The sequence below is a fragment of the Dermacentor andersoni genome, chromosome 7 (assembly GCF_023375885.2).
Source record: "Dermacentor andersoni chromosome 7, qqDerAnde1_hic_scaffold, whole genome shotgun sequence".
NCBI classification, from domain to species: Eukaryota; Metazoa; Arthropoda; class Arachnida; order Ixodida; family Ixodidae; genus Dermacentor; species Dermacentor andersoni.
Window position 1 is genome coordinate 167,468,908 of NC_092820.1, and position 23,487 is coordinate 167,492,394.

A 23,487-nucleotide genomic window follows, 5' to 3' on the forward strand; every position below is an offset into this window, starting at 1 on the left:
CCAATACTCACGGCCCTGGGCAGCGCCACCTTCAGCTCCTCCTCAGCCTCCACCCGCCCCATCAGCACGAGCACCTAAAGAAGGGCTGTGGTTACAAAACTTCAAGCGTTACAAGTGCATATGTGTAGGCAGACATCGCGAATTGCGCTTAGCGAGGCTGCTAAACGTAGCTGGATTTAAAGCTGGCCTTCTGCGCCTGTCTCGGACACACCAGAAATCATGTGGCTAGGTTAGAGGCAATGGTCCACCAACAAAAATTTCCTACCACGAGCTCAGCATGACGGCTTCGAACATAGCAGCATAAGCTCGCCGAAGTAAGCATTTTGTTTTCTCTGTACGCTCATTAGGCGCATTTTGATTTATGCTGCATACAAAAAAGCCATCAATTGCAGCTCACTCTTTCTGTCTAGTCTGGAAGACTGTTCCCAAAACAACGTTGCCGAGGGCCACTTTCGTTGCGCTATGGTGCCTTTCGCGAATCACCCTGCAGCCCTTTGAAGAGTGGTCCTTCATTTGTCTGCATCTCTCAAACATTCTCGCGCAACTCTAAGATTCACACAAGCGTAGCCAGGCCGCACGTACAAAATTTAGCCACATTCTTACGCCTAGCAACATAGCAACGCTTCAATTTTGAATGTAATATTTTTTGTGATATTATTAAAGGTATCTAGGCATATGCAGCCGCCTCTTGAAACCCGGTGCTATTCTTCAACTACAGCGTGGTGGGAAAAAAAATTCATGAACAATTTGTCAATAACAAGACCAAACCGGCATGCATAAGCCACTGTAGAAAAAGTTCACGATAATCATTTGTCAACCTTCATAAACGTTCAGTAAATGCGTTTTGATATACCTTCCGCATTATAAAAAAAAAGAGTTCAGGCAGTGTTATAAAAAGAAACAGCATCAAATCACATTGGCTTGATAAGCGGTAAGAATTATTACGTGTTTGAATATTAATATAAGCTAGCACAATCTAAACAAACCTTGTAGCGCCGGGATTCTTCTAGTATTCAGATGCAACCACAAATACACACACCTGGCTAAACGTTACATAGGCCGCCACACATATGAACGCATATCGAAAGTCTAGAAGCCACGGAGCATGCGCGACGCCAACAAGTCAACACTCCTGCATAAGGAGTAGGTCGGTGTATTACATTATCACATCCCCACCGTCATGCCTGCTCTGCCGTTAACCTCCATAAAAACACAATGGTGAGTGTGTTCAGTGGTTACACGAAAGTAGTAAGGCTGCGCAACAAGGCCCGAAAAGATAGCTGGAGAGCCTTCTCAAATGCCTAGGAGCTGGGCGTTAGAAAGGTCGAAATGCATGCGGAAGCTTCTGGCTAACAGTAGAAGCTATGTTTTTTTTTTATTATATATATTTCGAAGTTGTGCCATTACGAGCACGCACTGCTTCGCTTGATGAGCGGCTATCGTACATATAATAAACGTCCTGTTGCACTTCGCCGTTTAATGCCAGAAAACATTGGAAGCTGTTAAGGAAAGTCTGCAATTGTGCATGCAGTGCTTTGATAAGCGGAAGCGACAAAATCTGCGTGTCATGAACGACGCCGGTGATTCGTGTTCGAAAGCCTAGAGCGTTTCGTATTTCCAAAGCGGGGATATTTAAAAGTATATTTCAGTTCTCCGAAGCACAGCAGTTCCCTCACGTGACAGCATTACAGCTCTTGTCATTTTCTTCTGCCTTGAGAAAACAAAAGTGTGTAGAGGTCACAGACAAGGATTTTTACCGTTGTTTACCTCCGAGCCTGTTGTGCCTCATTGTGTAACGGTGGAATTTCGTCTTTCTGTTGTCGCGCATTCGCGGTAAAATGAGACAAATGTGACCAATGGAAAATACGGAAACAAAACACACTACGCCTCTAAAAAAAAAACAATCTAAGCATGAACTCGGTGAATTTATGTCGCGCTCCCCGATCGCCTGTTTGCGTGTGTGAGCGTGATGTTCGGCATGTTCGTCCAAACTTATCCCAGCTGCAAAACTTGTAACTTCGCCATCAAATACTGCAGGATTATACTTCTTCGTAAAGACATAGCCGCCGGCGTACTCACCCCCGTCGTCCAGTCCGGTAGCCACCTTCGTTATGTTGACTATCGAGCCACCCACTATATAAGAGCATGTAAATTGCTTAAGGTGAATACACTTTGTTTGCATAACATATAAGCTTAAGTGCATCTTGTACTCTGCACATAACAAAAAATTAATCAGATAACTGGTAAAAGTATGCGACACTGGCGGGTGTAGTTAATGCTAGTACGGGCAATTATGAGCAAGTTATGGCTGCCTCAATTTTAAAGTAGTATTGATTCGATCTAATGTCGGGGCACTTATAGTTATCTCACTACAGTGCGATAAGTTCTGCGCCGTTTGTAAAACAGACTTGCAGCACTCCGGAGTTCTGGACTAGACAATACACTAGACCCACACCTTGAACTTTTTCGGCGCGTCGTGTATGACATGGCCCATTTCCTTTTCTGTTTTTTTCGCGACATATAAACCGAGCGCCTACTTTCCCTTCTCAAGCACCGTAGTCTCAAGTCACCGAGCACATCGAGAAAGCCATTTACGAACTTGTAAAACGTATAAACTTACGGAGAAAATTAGGACTGCGCAACTATTTTCAAACTCCGAATTGTGGTAGAAATGCTCCAGTTGCACCGAACACCATGGTAGAACACGTATCTAATTTTCACCTAGTGTGAACTCGGTAGTATGTTCAGTTACACATGTAGTATACAGAGAAACATAGCAGAAAGTGGTCGTGCGTCACCGTCAAGTTCGGGTTTAACGAACTTTTTACAAAACACACATTTAACCAAAAAACATTTAATTGAGTAGGCACGTGGGCCACTACAATTCGCCCATTGCCGAAACATTTGACCTCGCTGGCAGTAATAGTTCTTGCGGAATAGCGGGCTAAAGTCTGCACACTTCGTAAACACGTTTATAATACTCAGGAAAGCTTATATATGTAATTTAATGCAAACACAGTAAGAAACAGTAGCATGGTATACATTTGGGCGAGTTAGTAAGGTTTAGTTAGGTTAGGTTATATGAGGTCACATTAGGTAAGATTTCTTTAAAAATTCAGATTTCTTTAAGTAATATTTTTTCCCGAGAACAATTAGTGAGTAGAAGAAGTTACGGGCATATTTGGCTGGCCGCAAGTTTGCTGAAATAATTTTATGATGCTTTGTGCCCCCTCCCTCATGCAATAATACCACGAATGCCGCTGCGGCAGTGTATGACACCTGCAAATAGAGAGAATTGTATATTCCAGGAGTGCGCACAGAGAGGTAGAAGATATGTCTATTAATCACGACGGAATCCGTATCTCTCGTGTCACATTAATAGATCCCCGCTCTGGAGGATTGGCCAAGAATGGGCACACAACGAGTCACACATACCGATTGGCTAAATCACAGTAAACTACATATATCTAAGAACATCGTGAATGCGCTATTCCACTACACTCTAAAAACAAAGAGAGTTCCCGGCACTCTCTTTGAGGGAGTATCTGCTTGTCCCATATGTAACTTTCTTTTCGATAGTAGATCGACCCTCTATGAGAGAGAGGGTATCCGAAAACTCCTCCTGACACGGTTTTGTTACTCCACCGCAACGTAGTGCTAGTACCCTTCCGCAGAGTGCGAATACTCTCCCCACCGGGGTAATAGTACTCCCCCAGACCGAGTGCTTCTACTACTCCAAACCGAGTACTTCAACTCCTCCAAGCCGAGTATTTCTACTCCCCCAAACAGAGTGCTTGTACTCCTTCAGAACAGAGCGCGAGTACTCTTCACAATAGTGTGAAAGCACGATGTAGATCCCTGGTCACGTTAGAAGAGATTCGCAATAATAGCTACATGTGGGTAATATTTGATTCCTTCATAAGCAGCTCCTGCCCTTATGCTTGGTGACTGGGATGTAATCTGTAGTCGCCGAGTTACTTAAATGAAACATTTTATCTCTTGAAAGGTCAAAATCTTTATTGATCAGTCACAAGACAAACTGAATAATAATTTGAGAAACGTACTGATAAACGCATAAAATCAGATTACAATGATGCCTATGAACTTTAGAACAGATCTTGTAATAAAACATAAGTACATTCTCTAAAGTTTCATCAGTATTACAGGGTAGGAATATCCTTTAAAGTCCATTGGCTCCTTCTTTTCAAAAATAAAGTATACAATGGAAAGTTAAACATAGAACAAACGTGTGCAAACTCACAAAATATTGACACTATGATTCAAGAGAAATACGTGCCGCATTACTGGCCAGAAAATGCATTTCTGGCACAAAACACGTGCACTTATATGGCAGAGGTTACCAGATGAACTTCTAAGCATGGGATTGGTAATGTAGATAAATTGTGCAAGAAACTGTTTTTATGTGCCATATTCTAAGACAGCAGCTCATATGATAACGTCCTATACAGCATATGGATGTTCCTGACTGAGAGCATTTAGAAATGTGTTGTATATTCTCATGTTAGGCCGCAGGTCTAGCTAGCTTTGCTTATATTTCACGTAGCTATTCATGTACGGACTGCACCCCATTATTTCTAAGTCTGGCTTGTGGTTCTGCAGAAATATCCTGCCCGGTATCAAAGCGGCACAGAGGCGTATCATATTTCCTATTCGATTGGCCTCCTCACGAAAGTAGTTTCCTGGTGCTGTTGGGATTGATCCGTTACTTTCTCACAAATAAATAAAATTAAAATTATAATATTATCTAGTGTGTAGCAAATAAGTATAACTGCAAGGAGCATTGGCATTAAAATCTTGCGCATCAAATTTCTTGTCATATATGGTAGCTTTTCATTCCCATTGTGGTAAGAATGCTATACTTCTCAGGAGCAGCTTGCATATAAATACATGATCAATTATTGTGACTCATTGAATATGCAATCTAACTAAAGTATAGCGTGGCTTCTGATATGAAGAGTATGATGCATGAAAGGCGACATGAGCATAAGTACAGGCAGAGAAGTGCACGAAAAAGACAAACAAAGAAGCAAAACATAAATTGAGAATGGTACCATCCTGTTTCACATATCCCTTCCATGCACGTGGATTTTGCATGCGACTATGCATATACTTGCACAATGAACCAGCTACCTGAGACCAAAGCACTTTTCCTACTGAAGTGGTTAAGATGCGCTAAAGTAAGAAAAATTATAGTTCTGCGTGACCTAGGCCTGGGGCCAAAGGAAAGGGGACCAGAAAATACAGAAGTGCCCGTACGGGACGCAATTAGCATACGGCTACGGGCATGTCCGGTGCCAAGAAACATGAACCCTGAGTTCCACTAAGAGCGGCGGGCGGCGAGGGCCAAGGCGCTCATCGATCTCCATGCCAAAGACAGGGGTGCCGTGTTTGTGGACGCGGCAGAGTATCCACATGACAGAAAGGCATTCGCCGCTGCAGTCATCGGGGCATCGACCGGTGCAACGAGAACAGCGGCGAGTGTGCGGACTCGAGGGGCGCATCCAGCCGAGGAGGTGGCCATTGCCCTGGCCATCGCCGACGCCGAGTGCACGACTGTGCTCTGTGATTCTAGGACGGCAGTGAGAAATTACGCCAGAGCAAGGGTGTGTGGTGAAGCCACGCGTGCGTTGCGTGCTGTCGATCTCGCGAGTGAAAATCGGTGTGTCGTGATAAAGTGGTTTCCGGCGCACATGGGCAGTGATGTGTCGGATCGCGGTAACGCAAACCACAACGAGACGGCGAACGCGGCGGCGCGAGGACTAACCAACCGTGCCGCTGCTACTGCGGTCGACCCGTCGTGGTGGTGGGAAACCAAGGACAAAATGACTTCCTACAACGAAACTGTGAAGTGGTACAGACTAGAGCGAAGGACTATGCCGCCACCTCTTCCGGGCTTGACCAGTAAGGAAGGGGTTCTATATCGACAACTTCAAACGGGGTCGTTATTCACCCCAGTTCTGATGAGGCCCGTGTGTCCAAGTGTTTATGTAAGTGACCTTTGTTGTGTGTGCCAAAAGGAAAGAGCCACTGCAGCTCACATCCTTAGGGACTGTGTTAAGAATCCGCACGAAGCTGCAACGATAACAACGATCCCGCCGCGGCTCGAGGCCGCAACGAGGTGCTGTGATCAAGATGTCCAAGCCCAGGCCGTCCAGCAGATCTCGGCGGCCCTCGAAAGGCAACGACCGAGCGAAACCGGAGGGAGGCTGCCACCCCAAAAGAGGGGCAGGCGCGGTCGACCAAAGGGAGTAGTGCGGCCGCGGCCGAAGTAGAGGCGCCACACGCCACGAAGACGTTATGGCCGCGTCACGGTGACGCCTCCCTAACAGGGGACGGCTAACCGTTCTGCAGGCATTCATAACAAAGTTTCTTCACTCACTCACTCACTCACTCACTCACTCACTTCACAAAATCTTCGTCTCAAAACAGGTACATATTTGTCTGGGAAGATTAATACATCGCCTCACTGTGCACTCTATCCTAAGCCCAGAAATTTACCATGTGCAAAAATGCTTTAATTTTATTTTGCCTTATAAAAACTATGTGTACAGAAGCCATGAAACTAAAGGGCTTTTGCATAACACTATATGTTCACATCCACCAATTGATGAACAAGTGTTCTACTCATATGCTCTCAGTTCTGTGCATTGAGCGCATCTGCACCTCCACTAGCGTACTTGGTTGGCAAGTAGATTGAGTCACCCTAATCAAAATATCAAATACCTGCCAGAAGCTACCACATCACTATATCACGGAATGAGAAACCACAATTATACATTTTAAAAATAATTTTCTATACAAAGTGACTCTCCGGCTGCTACGACGTAAGGTTTGCACCACGGTGTACGCAGTTAAAGGCACTGATTGCTCCTTGATTTCGCTTCGGGAGGCACGAGCGGTTCTAATGAACTGGTTTCGTGAGCATGCACGTAAACGATAATGACTTCTTAAACATGGGATTCTCTTTCCCCAATGCTTCCCCTTTCTGGAACCTAAAAGGAAGCCATACTTCTAAAGTTAGATGTAAAAAACATATAAAAGGGAAGACATGAAAATATGTCTGGTTCATGTCAGCATTTAAAATACAGAATCAAAGTGGTTTGTATTTGCACCCTTGCATTTACGTGCTGTTAAATGTAAGCTATTAAAGCTGTTAAATGTATTCAAGCATCTAACCAAGCATGAGCTGTTGCTTTTTATAGTGAACACAGGCACCGTGCTCATTGCAAGTATGTATCATGTCACTAAGCAAATATGCAATTTCATTGTACCACTGTTTTTTATCACATCGATATATATGTTGAGAGGCAAGACAAAAAGCAGTCACTTCTCATAAAACTAATCAGCTTTTTTAAACACACTTCTAGCTTTTCAATGACACTTGTTCCTATGTGTCTCCAGAGAGCATACCTGATTTTGAGTTTCCCATTAGAGACATTACATAAATATGCCATGTTAAGATGACTGGGTAGAGCATGTGAGAATTTTCATCTTGGTGCGATATACTGTATTTTGATTTTGTTGACATTTAGTCAAATGGTACACCCAATATATCGACATTCCAGTTTTCTCGTCTAAATTGCATGGCAATGTAATTTCATTCTTTGGCGTGCGCTCCTCTGCACTACATGGAGTCGCGCTGGGCTGGCTCTTTGACATCCTTGTGTCCTTGCAGCCGCCTTCTTGCGTTATATAAAGCGGGTGCCTGAAAATACCGTGTGCAATAGTCAACACGAGGACATGGTGTAAAACAACACCAAATCAGTCAAGGTAATGCCACTAAAAGAAAGTCTGAACTCTTTGTCTTCCTACTGAAATGCATGCGAAGCATCTAGATTACTGCAACAGTCAAGTGCTAAACTAAGTTCAATTTTTAGATTTACACAAAAAAGAAATAACCGACAGTTCATCCTCGTTCAGCACCAACGTTAAAATACTCCTGCTAATAAATATAATATTGGCCCTTGTCAGGTGTCATAAGTCTGTCATTAGTCTGGCGTTTCGAAAACACCACTTGTGACAGATCCTAAGCACGTGCCCAGTGTGCTCCCCGCACTATCTCTGGTTGTGCCACTGCTGAAGCCATAATTTGAGGATCATAGCTGCAAACATGATGCTCAGTATGGATGAAAATATGGCCCTCGAGTTCAATGGATATGACTGCGTGTGCCTATAAGAAAGGGTAACAAGACTTTTTATGGCAAGCTTACCACATTTCAATAATAACAAGAAAGCTCACTGCGGCCGGCATCTAAGCTTACTAAAAGGAATCAATTTGTTTTCATTTATGAGATGCGCAATGGAGTTCATTTTTGACAGACTTGACTACTGCTGCAGTTTGAAATCTAGCATTTCACATTCTTGAAGGCACGTAAAAGTTGCAGTTAGACCGCAGTTATTAGTTTATTACACCAACTCATTGTTTTGTGTACGACAGACGACTGGTAACACGTAATTATAGCAACGTTTTATTTCGGTACTTTATTTCTCCACTAAAATATTAAAGTGATAAACACATTTTGATCTGCCATACAGTAGCAAGATGCACACATTACGCTTGTAACCCCCAGAAGAAGAGCGATTCAGCTGTTCATATGACATAACTCTGAAGCGCCAACTCATATTAGCAAATGCACAGGCATGTCCAAAACAATAAGCGTATGCAAAGCGCCCCTGCAATTGTAATTCCACACAGCAGCCGTTATATTCGATGCCGATGCATAACTCGCTGCTTGATAATTCACCGAGTTCGTAGACATACGCACCCTTTAAGATTCTCACTGTGCTGGAAAACCGCAACAGGAGACATCAAATAAGACATATCATCACATATTTGAATACATGAGCAAAAACAGTTCAGTCTTAGGGCTAAACCCCATGAGAGCGATTTAGTGCGCGACGGCGACGAGCGACGGCTTCGAGCGACAAAACGCGCCGTCGCTTGAACAGATCGCTCGGTTCTAGAAATCTATAATTCGTCGCTCCTCTCTCGGAAGTGCTATGAGCGACTAGTAAATAGCGCGAAGCCGGAACTGGATGTACATCCATCGCTCAAATACTACCGATTGTCGCGCGGAACGAGCAAACGATTGATTTTTTATACGTGCGAGGATAAGAACCTACTGCAAGACCTTCGGAAATATTTTATGCTACTTTTTATGGTAAAATAAATCAACTTAAGTTACTAAAGCACGCGACACGCTAGTTTCGACGTGTATTTGCAGTCCTCATACCGGCAACACCGGGGTGACGTCGCTCAAATTCGTCGCTCGCACAGAGTACGACTTGTAGGCGACTAGCGAACGCGACAGCCATCTCCATCGCATCGCTTGTAGATGTCGCGTGTAAGATCGCTTACGCCGAGTTTATGCTTTATTCAGCATAAAACATTCATTCCTCATGCATTTTCAGTAAGTTCAAGAAAACGCACCCTATTGACATTTTGCAGCATGCAGCTGAATGCCTGCGGCAAAGCTTCCCACTAGCACTGGCGCTGCACGTAACTTCAGTGGTCGCAGATTACCCACGGGCGAGACACCGCCAAGCGCGCGGCTTATTTATAACGAAAGCATGCCGCCAGCAAAATGACGCTTTCTGCTATGTGCCTCCTTATTTCAACAGCGTTCCGTACACAGTAAACTGCCAAACTGAATAAATTCAAAAACACAAAACGCACGCTAAGCACGCTTCGCATAGGCTCGGAATCATGGGCTGGTGAACAAACCATTTTAAGCGTCCTCTCGCCTCACGTCTTATTGAACATAACATGGTTCTGGCAGCGTTTGCGATTTTCAAGCTCTTACGGGTAGCGGCGACTGATAAAAAACGGAAGACATTTTGTCGATGCTAAAGTGTGAAACGGTGGAAGCCTGACACCCTTGCCAATGGTGATTTGTTGCGTCGGAAAGACCACGGAGGCACACAACTCGTACACTGTTATGTCCCACGTGCGCCTCGCAACAGCGACGTCAGGCCACACAGCGCTCAATCGGGAGGCCACCTCAAGCGCCTGACGACAGTGACGTCAGGGAGCACCGTCGAACACACGGCCGCCAAGCGTGCCGATGTGATGAGTCATACCGCGCGACGCCAAACCACCCCGACACCCGCACTTGACCACAGTGACGTCACGTACACGAGCCAATCGAGGCGAACACCTACGCCTAGCGACCGTGACGTCACGACACAGAGGAGACCAATCAGGAGGCCGGAAAGCTGTGACAGTTTCTGCTAACAGCAGATGACCTTGACAATGAGCCATTAAAGGCTTCCGCCTTAAACTCACATGCAGTTATCGCGATGACCTGCTTTTTCAATTGACATCGAGAGACACGGCGCGCTTGCTTAGTGCGTTCTCAATCGCGTCGGCTAAGCGCCGCGACGACTTCCTGGCGATAGCATGTCATATACGCAAAATGTGCACCTGTTAGAATTCACTTACCGTGGAAAATTTGTTGTTATATCCAACGAATGAGGAACGACTGTCGTGCTTTCACGGCGACGCGAGATGGCTGACACACGACCTCCCTTGGATGGCCTTCGTTGCTGCTCGCTGGACGGATCACCTTTCTCCGGTGTTGTGCTGTTCCGCGATGTTGAGCGCGTGTGCGGTGGAGCAACTCCGAGTGAAAAAGTAGAGCGCCGGCTCCGCGTTCCTTTGAACTATGGCTGCCTGTTCTCTTAGAAGCAAAACGGTGCGTTCTTTGCTCAGCGTGCGTGTGTGATACATCGCCATGTTCGGGGCCAGCTTCCTACAGTTGAAGCAGAAGATTACGCTTCGTTTTGTTCTCTATTGCCGCAAGAGTAGAACGGGCATTCTAGTCTCTCTCAGAATGGCAGAGTGAAAAGCGCATTTCACTCTCTACTTGGTGACGGAGTAAACAGCATTTCACTCCACTCGACATTTTGCGAGAGTAAAACAACGCTTTGAAGAGTAAATCGGCCGCTTCACTCCGGCGATACCCTCCCTAGTTTTTAGAGTGTAAGAAGTTCGTGTGCGTTTGAATACTTCTGAGACGGCACTCGGCATTCATGTTTTATGAAGGACTGTATTTTTTTACTAGTATGCACAACAAATGTGCACTACTTTGTCGGTCAGCATGCAGAATCATATGCGAACTAGATTTGATAGTACTGGCACGCGGCGCACACAAATCCTCCCCATTTGAATGTGCCAACATATCCAATCAGCTGCCGACAGACCCAGCAAAATACAGCAGCCGCAGTAGCCACACGAAAGGCGGGAGCAATGAAAGCTTTGTTTAGAAAAGTTGCAAGCGAAGGCCAGCTGGTGCTTACAGAAGAAATGAAAGCAACAGTTGTAAGCGGGAACACACTTAGCTGAATAAGGCGCGACAACTCGCAAAGCATTAAAGTATGAGGCATGGCTCAAAACTAAAAAGTAAACATAGCAGAGGCACCCTCCCGATGAAAGCACTTCTTTGTTAAGTCATGGTCAGAGTTATATTAGGCATCACACAAGGATTTGATTTCGCAAGCGTTTCACTCACCCGTATTTGCCAACTGGCCTATCAGCATTGTAGCCATCATACCTGAAAATATGTGCAAAACACATCGCTAGAACAAAGTGGGCATTCAAGCCTCACCGAAGCAACATACGAATGGCACTAGTAAAAAACAATCATTAAAATTCTTGCTGAAACTCTTCACTTCTACGCTGAACTATATTTGGCCAAGCGCACTCCTATGAGACACAACCGACCTAGCTCATACGGAAGTCTCGAATGCTGTAATTTTCAAAGGTAACTGAATATTTAATCGTGTATTCCGATACGACGAAAATAACGGTTTTGACGGACGCCCACGTGTTCTAGGCGCCTTAAGGCGACAGAAGCGGCTCACTGCTTCATCAGTTAAAACAGCCTGTTTTTATAATACATGTCCTTCCTTCCAGTCTTATGTGGGTGGCGACATTAGGGTTATTATAGAGAAGCTGACTTTCGATATCAGATGGAATACCAAATATTTTTGCACAAATAAAGAAAGAACAAGAATATATACACACATACACACGATACAGAACTGTTTCTGTGGGCACTGTCACGCAGTCTGCGAAGGCTTTCCTAGTATTACGTCACACATTCTACAGTCACAATTTGTCACAAAGTCCCGTGTCTTTTAAGCAACGCAGCAGCGCCTTCATAGTGGATCGTGCTGATGTTCGCGTAAGCCACTTTCCGCGATTTCCGATATTGAGCGCTTGTCCATAAGGTGTAATGTGGCTGACAGGGCTGCTCTTTGCGGGTTGAAACGAGGGCATTCACAAAGATGCGCGATTATTTTGTTGCATCCGCAGAAGTCATAAAGTGGGCTGTCGGTCATTCAGATAAGAAAGGTGTACGCATTTGAAAATGCTACTCCAAGCCTTAGACGAAATCGAACGGTGCAGTTACGTCGTGGATGGTCGGGCGGAATACGGAGCTGTAAATTGGGGTCCAGGGTTTGAAGGCGTGCACTTGTGAATTCGGATTAATTCCATCGAGCTAATGTTAGGTCACGCGCAAGTGCGGAAAGTTTTTTCGCTGCGTCGGCTCTCGAGAGAGGAATGGCAACGTAGTTGACGCCGTCATGGACAGACTGGGTAGCTACGTCCGCTCGATCATTGCCATGTATGCCACAGTGACTAGGCAACCACTGATATATTATATCGTGCCCTTCGTCAACTATGTCATAGTGGATTTCTCTTATCTCTACGACGAACTGCTCATGTGATACATGGCGCAATGCTGAGAGTACACTCTGCAGGGCTGCCTTAAAATCACAGAAGATTGACCATGCATGAGGTGGTTCCTCCTGAATGAAATGAAGAGTCGCACGTAGGGCTACCAATTCAGCAGCTGTCGTGGATGATACATGTCACGTTTTTAGCTGTGTTTTGAAGGATCTTGCTAGTATCACCAAAGCGGCAGCTGAACTTGTAGGTGTGACTGCGCCATCGATGTAAACATGTAGGTGGTCATTGTCCCAATCTGGCCTGCTTCACGGCAAACAACGGCATCGGCATATTAGCTTTCTTCATGATTCCTGGGATTGTAACTCGCATTTCAGGTTTGTGCAGGCACTATAAAGGTGAGGATGGTCTTGCTCAGCCATGTAGTTCAATGGCAACGAGGTACGATTGGAAACAATTATTCGACTGAAAGTTGTGCATGGCCTTTCTGCAGGTAAAGCAGCAAGATAGATAGGTGAGAAAGTAGTCGGGACGTCTGCCGAATATGCACCCTGGGAGCGTCACTGGCTAAGTACGTTGATATTGGGTGATCTCGAGCTATGGCAATTGTTGCCGCTGTAGACGCACACTTCGAAATACCGAGACACGTCTTTAGGGCCTGAGCTTGCAGTCCCTGGAATACACGCAGGTTTGTTTGGCAGGTGTTACCAAGCACAGGGAGGCTGTATCTTGCGAAACCTGCAGCCTTGCTGCAGGTTTCGCATTGCAGGTTTTGCTGGAATACTGCAGCAAAGCTGCAGCATTGACCGCACCGATGGTCCCCATGACTTTCTGCAGAGAAATTTGAGGAGATATATTATTATCACTAACCTCCTCTTTAGGTGTGAAATATGCGGGCTCCATGAATGGTCGCGGTTGATAATTACACCTAAAAAGCGGTGTTTCCATGAGTTTGCAACTGTTTGCCCATTGACACTTACAGAGTAAGGCTTCGTTGCCTTCCGAAGGAATGTAACAAGCCAGCATTTCTCTGAAGACAGTTCGAAGTTCTGTTTTCGCAAGTACAGTGATGTTAACGTAGATGCCTTTTGTAGCCTTGCTCGTACCTGCAGTCGTGTTACAGCAGACGCCCAGATGCAGATGTCGTGAGCACATATTGATATTTGAACTGTTTTGGGTGGGCATCTGACTAGGCCAACGAGCACTAGGTTGAATAGCGTCGGGCTTAACAACCCGCCTTGCGGTACTCCACTGAATGTGTGGTGTTGAGTCGCGGTGCCATCCTCGGTCATCACGAAGAAATGCGTACGGTCAAATAACTGCACAGCCACTGAAAAGTGCGGCCACTCATTCGTGCTTCAATCACAGCCTCTATATATATATGATTGCATAATGTGCTACATTTTCATAGTCGCCTTTTATGTCAAGAAATAATGCTGCAGTGAGTCGTTCCAGATGTTTTTCATGTTGAACAAACGTGACCAAACCAATTACATTTTCTATGGATGAGCGCCTACACCGGAAGCCAGCCATAGCATCCAGGTACACGTTGTAATTTTCCAGGTATCATTCCAGGTGCGTCAAAATCATTGTTTCTACTATGTTCCCGAGGCAACTAGCCAGAGTGATGGGGCGGTACGATGACAAATACAACTGTGATTTACCAGGTTTGAGAAGTTGAACCAAGCGGCTGCGTTTCGATTCCCGTAGATCCAAACCGTTGCGCCAAGACTCGTTGTAATAGTTTAGCATGAGTCGTGCTTTCTGCCCAAGATTGCCGAGCGCCACGTAGGTAACGCCGTCCAGCCCAGGTGACGAAGAGCGCCTGCAAGTCGCCAGTGCCGCTTCAAGCTCCTCCACCGAAAGCATTGCATCCATGCGGGAATACCGAGGCACAGGAGTGGCACGTGGCGTAAGTGCGCGTTGGGGCTGCAAGCTGGCAAGTCTTGAGCAAAATTCTTCAGCAATGTCAATTTCTTTGCGACCTTGGTGCAAAGCAAGAGCTTTGAAAGGAACATGCTGTTGCGGTGATACGCGAAGTCCACGCACGGTTCTCCACATCTGAGACAAGCGCTGGCGTTGATCCGACTCACAGAATCGTTTCCATCTTTGAGATTGTAGTGCATCATACGGCGTTGAATCTTCGTTTGCAGATTGTGGATGGATTTACGTTCTCCTGTATGGTCTTTCAGCACGCCGGCGAATCGCTCGTAGTCGTTGCAGTTCGGCTTGAAATTCTTCATATTTCGGGAAATGATGAAAACCGCGCGTAGCCTCTTGCCAGGCTTTTTTAATTTCATGTTCCAGGCTAGAATGGTTCCCTTCCTGACATACTTTCTCCATGGGTGTCCAAAACGCCGACCAGTCAATTCGCCAGAGAGTCGTGGAGGAGTATCTAAATAGTCCCTTGATATTATGGTATGTGTGAATATGGTCGCTTCCATGTGATTCGATACCAGGGTCAAGCCCTCGTAAATATGTCGGACTACCATCGTTAAGGGAGTAAAGGTTGTGCTGTGTGGCAAAGGATGCTAGTCTTCTTCCCCTGGAGTCCATCTTCAAACTCCCCCAAAGCGGATGATGAGCATTCAAATCTCCGGTAAGAATCGTAGGGTCGGGTGTCGCTGATAGCACGTCGTGCAGTCGTTTAGAGCTGAAGCAACTTGCATGAGCAGTGTAGACAGCGACAAGAGTGAACGTAAGCTTCTTCGTTTTTACAATTAAACAAACATACTGGTTGTCGTGAGGCGAGACTGGGTGCAACACGTTTGTCAGGTCACATCTAATATATAAAACGACCTTGCTCACATCACCACAGGTAGAGCACATGAATGCCTCATAGCCAGATATGCGTATCACATTCTGCACGTTCGGTTCGCAAATTACGAGAGCGGGAAACCGGTTTTCGAGGTCAACGTGTCTAAAATCTGAAATTCTCGATTTGAGGCCGCGGGCATTTCGCTGCAGCAGAGATGCTTTCTTGACTTCTTTGTGAAAGGGCAGCGAGGGGCAGGCCATGGTGCTATGCGATGCTCTCAAGCACTGGAGTCGGCGTGCCCGGTACTTGCAGTGCGCTACGAGCAGCCGGAGTGTCCTTTTTTTCCTGGAACGAGAGCCTCCAGAGAAACGGAAATCACTTGTCAATTAAGGCGGTTGAGGTTGTCGGCAGGTTTGTCCGGCACGAAAGGATTGTGTGGGCCGATGGCCTTCGCTGTGGCATGACGGTTGACTTACTTGACGAAGACCGTCAATTGATGTTTCTTCTCTTGGCTTTCCAATGTACCGCTCTTTCGAAGCCTTCTTCATCTGAGGCGTCATCGCTTGAGCAGGAGTACAACACACTGTCCTCGCTGTCAGGTTGACTTGGAGGGCAGTTTCTCTTCCTAGGGTCGGTTCCTGCCAAAGTAACACCCCCTCGCGTCGGCGTTCTTCTTACTCCACTTATATTGCCGTGGCAATGAGAGCGGCGCCTTTTAGTAGAACACGGGAAAAAAACAGAAAATATTGCAGCGCGAAAGAACAGTGGTCTCTACAAGAATCACTTTATCGTCGTGGCAACTTAAACCGATGTAACACATGTGCCAGGCAGGGTAACGCGAAAGTATCGTTAATAAAATTATTGCACGCTATCATGCAATGATTTACTGATCAATGCGTTATATCGAAAACTGGGGCCTCTGGGAACACACAATACTTCCTGACGCACATTTGCCTAGAGCGGTGACCTCCAGGAAGGCTGTTTTTGCAATTCAGGTGCATTTACAATAGACATCTCCGGCGGCATTTCAGAGTTCTCACCCACGTACGCTGGCTTAACCATTTCTACCACATACATTCTGCATAAAGAAGTTTATTAATATTTTCTGAAGACGAATTCTCATTAGCATGCGCTGCATTCATTTCTAATACGTATCAATTCTCCAAGCGATTTTACGCTGTTGCTCCGTTTTCAAGATTAGCAACCTTTCGCGAATGTCTTTGGTGTTGCTATCTGCATCCTTTTGGGCCCAGACTATGCGTCTGCTAAAGCATCAGCGAGTTCCTAGGAAATACTATAATGCACCAAAAGCACACTTAATGAAGATAAGTGCAGATAAGAAAGTACCTAAATATGGCCATGTATCAACGTTCTATGATGCAGCAAGCGAGAGAGCAGCAGTAATAAATGAATCGCTACACGACAACCACTGCAGAAATTAAGGCAATATTGGTAATAGCGTGGTACTTATCCTGTGAGCCGTCATATTGAAGTCATATCGAATGAGCCGGATGATACATTTTAAGCCACTTAACACAAGTTACCGCTGGTTTACGGTTTTGTATTTATTCTTCGTCGCTGTGGCAGCCATTGTCATTTTCGGCAGTCCCGTCGCATGGTCGGAGCGGGTGAGACTAAAAGCTACAAACTTGTAACTTGAGTGCGCCTAAGCCCCAAGGTATAAATACGTGGCACAAAAACAACATCGCATTCAACAGTTGAAGTAATACCACAATGCATTCATACAAGATTAAAATCAATCGAAGCCGAAATCGCAATAATAAACGTGTACGTGCGTACATAAATTGCCGTGCGAATTATCGCCTAGCGACAATAAATATCTGGGCAAATGTTTAAATGTTCTACACTGCACATGGTACTTTACGTGATATTTTACCATATAATGCCTTTTCTGAGCGGCTTCTGAGCGCAAGTGGTGCTGAAAGCGCTTCGTTCGTTTTATGCTTCTCCGTATGAACATATGGTATGTATATATAAATGAGACACACAAACGCTTTTTGCACTTCTGATGTCCGATGCCTCCACCACTTTCGTGGGCAATAGTGTGCCGTTCTTTATTTTTTATCCTTAGATGTGGCTGCGGAATACTGTCCTACAAAGGCATGTTATCACTTTTCCAACCTAAATTTTTAACAAGCATTCATCTGCATGTGAGAGCAATTGCTGTTATTATTACGGAAACGCAATATACCCTACAGTCGAATGACAAACGAATATTTCATCTCGAATAATCGTTGCACATCCAGATTTATAAAACAAAAAGCGTCACCGTGTGGTTCTATGAGCTAAAAAGTGAGCTACTAGACATCCTTCTGATTATGGAATATTACAAGAGTAATTGCACTAGTAAGGAATCAACAATCCCTTAGTTCAAATTCTTGAAAACCAGCGCTCACACGAGTCAGCGTGTGTATCGCACCGCAATGCGCGCGTTTCTTTTTTTTTTTTTTTTGTCTACTTCGTGTGAACTATGATCTTAGAGAACTTGAGCTATGCTCCCGCCAACTAGCCCAAGATTCTACCCTAATGAAGAATAGTTTCACTTACCTCCCATTCCCATGCCTCCCATTGCCATGCCTCTCATTCCCATTCCCATGCCTCCCATACCCATTCCCATAGCTCCCATGCCCATTCCCATGGGGTTCATCATTCCCATGGGGTTCATAATTCCACCACCTAGAAAGAAAAAAAAATTCATCTGTACATCGCGCAATTCATACAAAGGTTCTTAGCGACAGAGTGCCGCGTACTCAATGGGATGTAACATTAAAAGTTATGCGCTGTATAGCAGCCAGCATTTATTTATTATTTCGCGAGAACGTTGCACGTTTGTAAAGCTTTAATGTCGCTGCTCGTTTCTGTCAGATGGGCTAGCCTGTGCTTCGAACCTGTATTTTGGCATTGGTTGTCAAAGTGATACCGTATAGTAACGGGGTTCCTACGAAGTATACTTTACAGGAAACAAATGCAGTGTAGAAGGTCCCTCCGAAAAGCTCGTATGTAATACTAATAAATAAAATTCATGTCGCAGACATTAACATACCTCAGTGTGAACACCTTCAAAATACTTCCCATTAGACACAAAACACTGGCTCCACCTTTTCTTCCACTGCTGAAAACATCCTTGAAAGTTTTCTGTTAAGCACTTCGGCAGCGATGTTGCTTCCTTTTGAATTGTCCTCACACTCTCGAAATTCTGTGGTGGGCCGAACATGTGGTGGTGGCCACCCGAGCAGGGCTGAGACGAGGAGTAGCACACAAAGGACTTTATTGCATGATGAAAGTAGGACAAAACTAGCCACGAGTCACAAGACGCACTCGATTATTTAGCCTTTGCGTGGGGTCTAGAGAAGTCCCTAGATCCCTAAGCTGCGAAGGGGTAGTTGGCTGGAGTCACCCAAGAGGATCCACCCACGTGCCGAAGTTCCATCGCCACCGACAGGTAGCCAGGTGTATACGGTGGACATGAGCCACTTGCACGGAGACGCGTACGCTGCATCCGGGATCCGTGGTGACAAGCGCCAGCGAAGACGACACCGATACGCTTGTTGTCTCTCGAAGCAAGGTGCAAAGTTCGAGAAGGCAACCTGAACAGGATCGGGGTCCATCAAAAGCGCACCCATTTGGAATGCCACTCCTAACAAGGCACTGTACTGGCAGGACCGCACCCCTAGTCAACACATTAAATTGAGAGGCAACCGGAATCGGCACAGTTTCGATTAGATCATCTCCAGTGGCAGACCTGTTTACTCGGCGAGACAGCCTACGACGATGACGAGACGGCAAACTCCACGAAACTGGGAAAGGACGAGAAAGACTGTCTCTTCGTGTGCAGCACCTAATCGACGTTAATCCTACGCCCTCTGATTCAGGAGAAAGAGAAGTCTGATCTATCCACTGCTGCGCTTGCAACCACGCACATGTGCATGGGGTATAAAGGGCTCTTGGTTCTCACTCCCGTTGCATACACTCAAGCGCTCTCGACAGCACGCCGTGATTGCTTAATAGCTATGGTGTTTGGCTGCTAAGCACGAGGTCGTGGGATGGAATCCCGCGGCATCGGCGGCCGCCTTTCGATGGGCGTGAAATGCAAAAACACCCGCTTACTTTGACGTAATAGTTCTGCGGAAACCCGCAAGGTGGAGAGAAGTAATTAATAAAGGGAAAATCAGACATCCACCCGTTCGTAGCAATTGCTACAAAGGAAACCCATACGGGTTCCTCGAAAGAAAGGCCTCGCAGTTGAAGAAAAATCTGTTCTGGTCCGGGACTCGAACCCGGGACCACCGCCTTTCCGGGGCTGCCGCTCTACAATCAGAGCTAACCAGGCGGCTAGCAAATGGTAGGGCGAAGTCGAAGTTGTCAACAACTCAAAGCAAAGGCAAGAGTTTGACGTAATAGTTCTGCGGAAACCCGCAAGGTGGAGAGAAGTAATTAATAAATCATTCCTTTGTAATTAATAAATAAATTCTTTGTAGCAATTGCTACGAACGGGTGGATGTCTGATTTTCCCTTTATTAATTACCCGTTTACTTAGATTAGGTGCAGGTTAATGAACCCCAGGTGGTCCAATTTCTTCCGGAGTGCCCCACTACGGCGTGCCTCATAATCAGATCGTGGTTTTGACACGTAAAACCCCGTAAATAGAAGAAAAACGTTTTCCACAAGAAACTGAAGTCGTGAAAGTAGTTAGCTTTACAGTTGCATCGTCTACGTTTTATGATGCTCAATTTGGCGCTCAAACATATCGGCGGGGCTACTCAGATGTTAGGTTCTGATGAAAAAATGTCGCTTTCTTGAGTCGAACGAGCAGTTTCAGTTCGACCAAGGCAAGCAAGAATGAGGGAATAAAACGGCGAAACCTCAAGGCCACAGTCCAACAGTTGTGTTCTTTCACGAATGAAAGGCAGCTCCGAAAACCATAGGCCAAGTGAGTCGCTGCTCTGAAAACGACTGGCATCGAAACAGAAAACCCGAATTTGGCCCAAAACAGGCAGCCGTGAGTAGACATCTGCTGTGGGAGGTGGTCCCTCACCGTTCGCCGCGTGGAGCAAACGAGCAAACGGCACCGAGCGCCCCGGACGGTGTCAGAGCACCCAGTGCCGAGCTGCCTTACCAGACGGCACATAAGGCACCCGTGGGGCACGGTAATTTTGCCGCCCAACCTGCGACTCCAATAGAGTGAAACAAAGAGAAAGAGCTAAGTGTAGAAGAACTCCGACTACTCACGAGGCTTCCTATACTTAGGCCAGGCTTGCCGACGCTCCGTGGGCGATGGGCCTCGCCGTACCTGGATGCACACCACCTGGTTCTCGTGCAGTCAAAATTATTCTTCTAAAAACGCTTGCGAAAATGTAGCTTGTCGACAAGTTCATATGTCTTGCAAAATCATTGCCTCACTCTCCTGAAGAAACGCCGCTGGCAATAGCGATGAAAGTATGTTTCGGTTCCAACAAAGGATCTATGAAACGAACTTGTCGTCCGATATTCGAAGAGCGACACGTTACGCAGCCCTTTACGGGGTCTAAAATGATTTTGGCAGCAAAGCAACGACAACACACGGTAGTACAGACAAACAAAAAGGCATGTACTGCACCTTCGTGGACAAGGATAACACGTAGCCTAGCTACACAAAAGATATGGAACATGCTAGGAATCTAGGGATTCGACTCCCCACGCAAGGAAGCCGAGCGAATACGTTTGCCCCATGCCGAACACCGACATCTAAGTTGTTCGCGGATGCAGTTACGCAAACCGAGACGCACTTGGGCGATCGGGAGGCATCTACGGGTGGGTCCCGCGGAGTCAAATAATAGCCCGTGTGCGTCCCCAATCCTAACAGAACCGACGAGCGCGCAGTCAGTCCACATGCATGCGACGCTGCACAGCAGCCAAAGCGTTCCTCTTGCGCCCCAGTATCCACGCCCGCGCTCATCGGAATACTCATGCATTTTTTCGCACTACTGCGCCACTACAATAATCTACCAGGTGTGTGTGGGTGTGTTTCATACGGGGAAGGACACGTGAGCCATAAGGGGAAGGGAGAGGCGAGAGTCGAGCATCCCCCTAATGTATACCGACGGTTCAGTTACTACCATCAGCTGAGCCAACTCTATGGTCATCCTTTTATCATAAATGACTATCCTAGAGAAGACTGCGTGTTACGATGTCGGCTAGTGCAGAACGCACCGCCTTCACTGACGTTGGTCAGCTTATAGAGCGAAAATCTGAAGCAGTGGGCCATATTTTTGGCTCAAACCCAGCATTACAGCGTTTACAGTCAGTCCTAAGATACTGAAGTGAAAAAAAAAGAAATGATCGGAATTGATACAATTTATTTGGCATCCTAAATAACTGTCAGAGCCTTACAGCAGAAGATTGCTTTGACAACGATGAATGAATCTTTCCATCCAATAATTGCAAACATCTTCCCACTAGCCGCCGTTTCATCATTCGTTTTGTTTATTATATACATTTAAGTTATGAAAAGTATGTCCAAATTGTTAGAAAAGAACACAACTGCCCTCAGTAGGTAACTGCTTGTATAATGGCCTTCAATAGTAAAACGATGGGATTCGTTTGTGTTTCATTGCCTTCGCACGTGATTTTGCTTCATTTGTATAAAACGCCATATAAGAACTCCGCGTAAGGACAATTTCTTAATACTGTATGCTGAGCGTCTCGCGTTATGTGTTTGCCCCTTGCAATCACTTGAAAATAAAGTCGTTGCAAGTTCTTATGAGTATTCACGTTTGGATTGGATTGGAAAAACTTTGCAATCACTTGAAAATAAAGTCGTTGCAAGTTCTTATGAGTATTCACGTTTGTGCAGTTTCTATTTTGTGAGATTGGTTTCCACATTATGGAGCTCACGGCTATATATTTAAATAGCTGTGCTAAGCATGCCCCAGGAACAAATTAAGCATTGGGCTAGAATTGAGAAATTCCTAGTTGTACCTACTCCCTTACCTGATTTTGAACCATTCATAAGGTGCAGGGAGCACTTTGGTTCGTTCTACCTTTTTGTGCTTTAAGATGTTCAGTCTAATCTTATCTGATTGTAAACAATTCAGACGAACTATTTCTTCAATATTTGATGCTTAGGCTACTGCGGTTCCACGTGTAATGTTGAGGCGTTGTTACTCTTTCTACTTGCATGTGGCCAGAGTATCAGGCACTACCCTTCAAAGGCTCGTTATCAGTTGTCGGCCTACGTGTTCCTTAAGAAATTTTGATCTTTAGGCAAAGGCAATTCCAGCTTTTATTGGGAAAACGCAATGGAAACTCTAATGGAAAAGCACGTAGAATTATTCTAGCACAAAGCTATTGCCGCACAAGCGTATTCGCTGAACGATAAAAGCGCCACAGTATAGCCCTATTGAAACAAGAGTAAGCTGTTATGAAGAATTTGACCTGTCAGAAATTACAAGAGCATTCACATCACTGACGAAGGGAGTGATTTCGCTTAGTATAGCCCGCAGTCCCCCGCCCGCATGTTCCGTCATTCCGCCGCCTAGAAAGAGGGCGTCTGTTTACCGCGCAATTCTTACAAATCTTACAAAGTAGCGTTAATGTGTCACGTGCTCAGTGCGAGGCAATATTAAAGTTACGCGGTATAAACCGCCGGCAATTTGCGCGTTATTTAGCAAAATGTATCCCCGCTTTTAAAAGTTCAATTATGCAGCTTTGCAAGGCCAGGCAACCTTTGCGAGCGCCAGTGAAGCTTTGGCTTGAGGTGGTACTTTTGGCGCAGGTCATCGAGGTGTTGCTGTTGAGCCGCTGGGTTTCTGCGACACAGTACCTTGCGCGAAGGAGTTAGCGCACTGCATGTTCTCAAGTGTGTAAACATCCACGTGGAACTATAATGTTGCGAACCTGAGTGACCGCAGTACCAGCCACCTGGTAACAGTATATGCTACTCAATACAACTTTCATTTAAACTGTATCTCCATAATGCTTCTCAGATTTATAACTTTCTTTGGCTGCTTCCCCTGAT

General features: G+C 45.7%; 1 protein-coding gene across 1 annotated transcript in view; it reads right to left on the reverse strand.

Moving 5' to 3' along the window:
• The window catches only part of LOC126533090 (uncharacterized), a 43,048-nt gene continuing 19,561 nt past the window's right edge, over positions 1 to 23,487 (reverse strand). Inside the window, exons 6-9 of the mRNA XM_050180310.2 lie at positions 18,039 to 18,167; positions 11,532 to 11,573; positions 2,080 to 2,133; positions 1 to 74 (exon numbers count right to left, since the gene is read on the reverse strand). Of these exons, the coding sequence (XP_050036267.2) occupies positions 43 to 74; positions 2,080 to 2,133; positions 11,532 to 11,573; positions 18,039 to 18,167 (257 nt within the window). The 3' untranslated portion in view covers positions 1 to 42. The remainder of the gene's footprint in view (positions 75 to 2,079; positions 2,134 to 11,531; positions 11,574 to 18,038; positions 18,168 to 23,487) is intronic.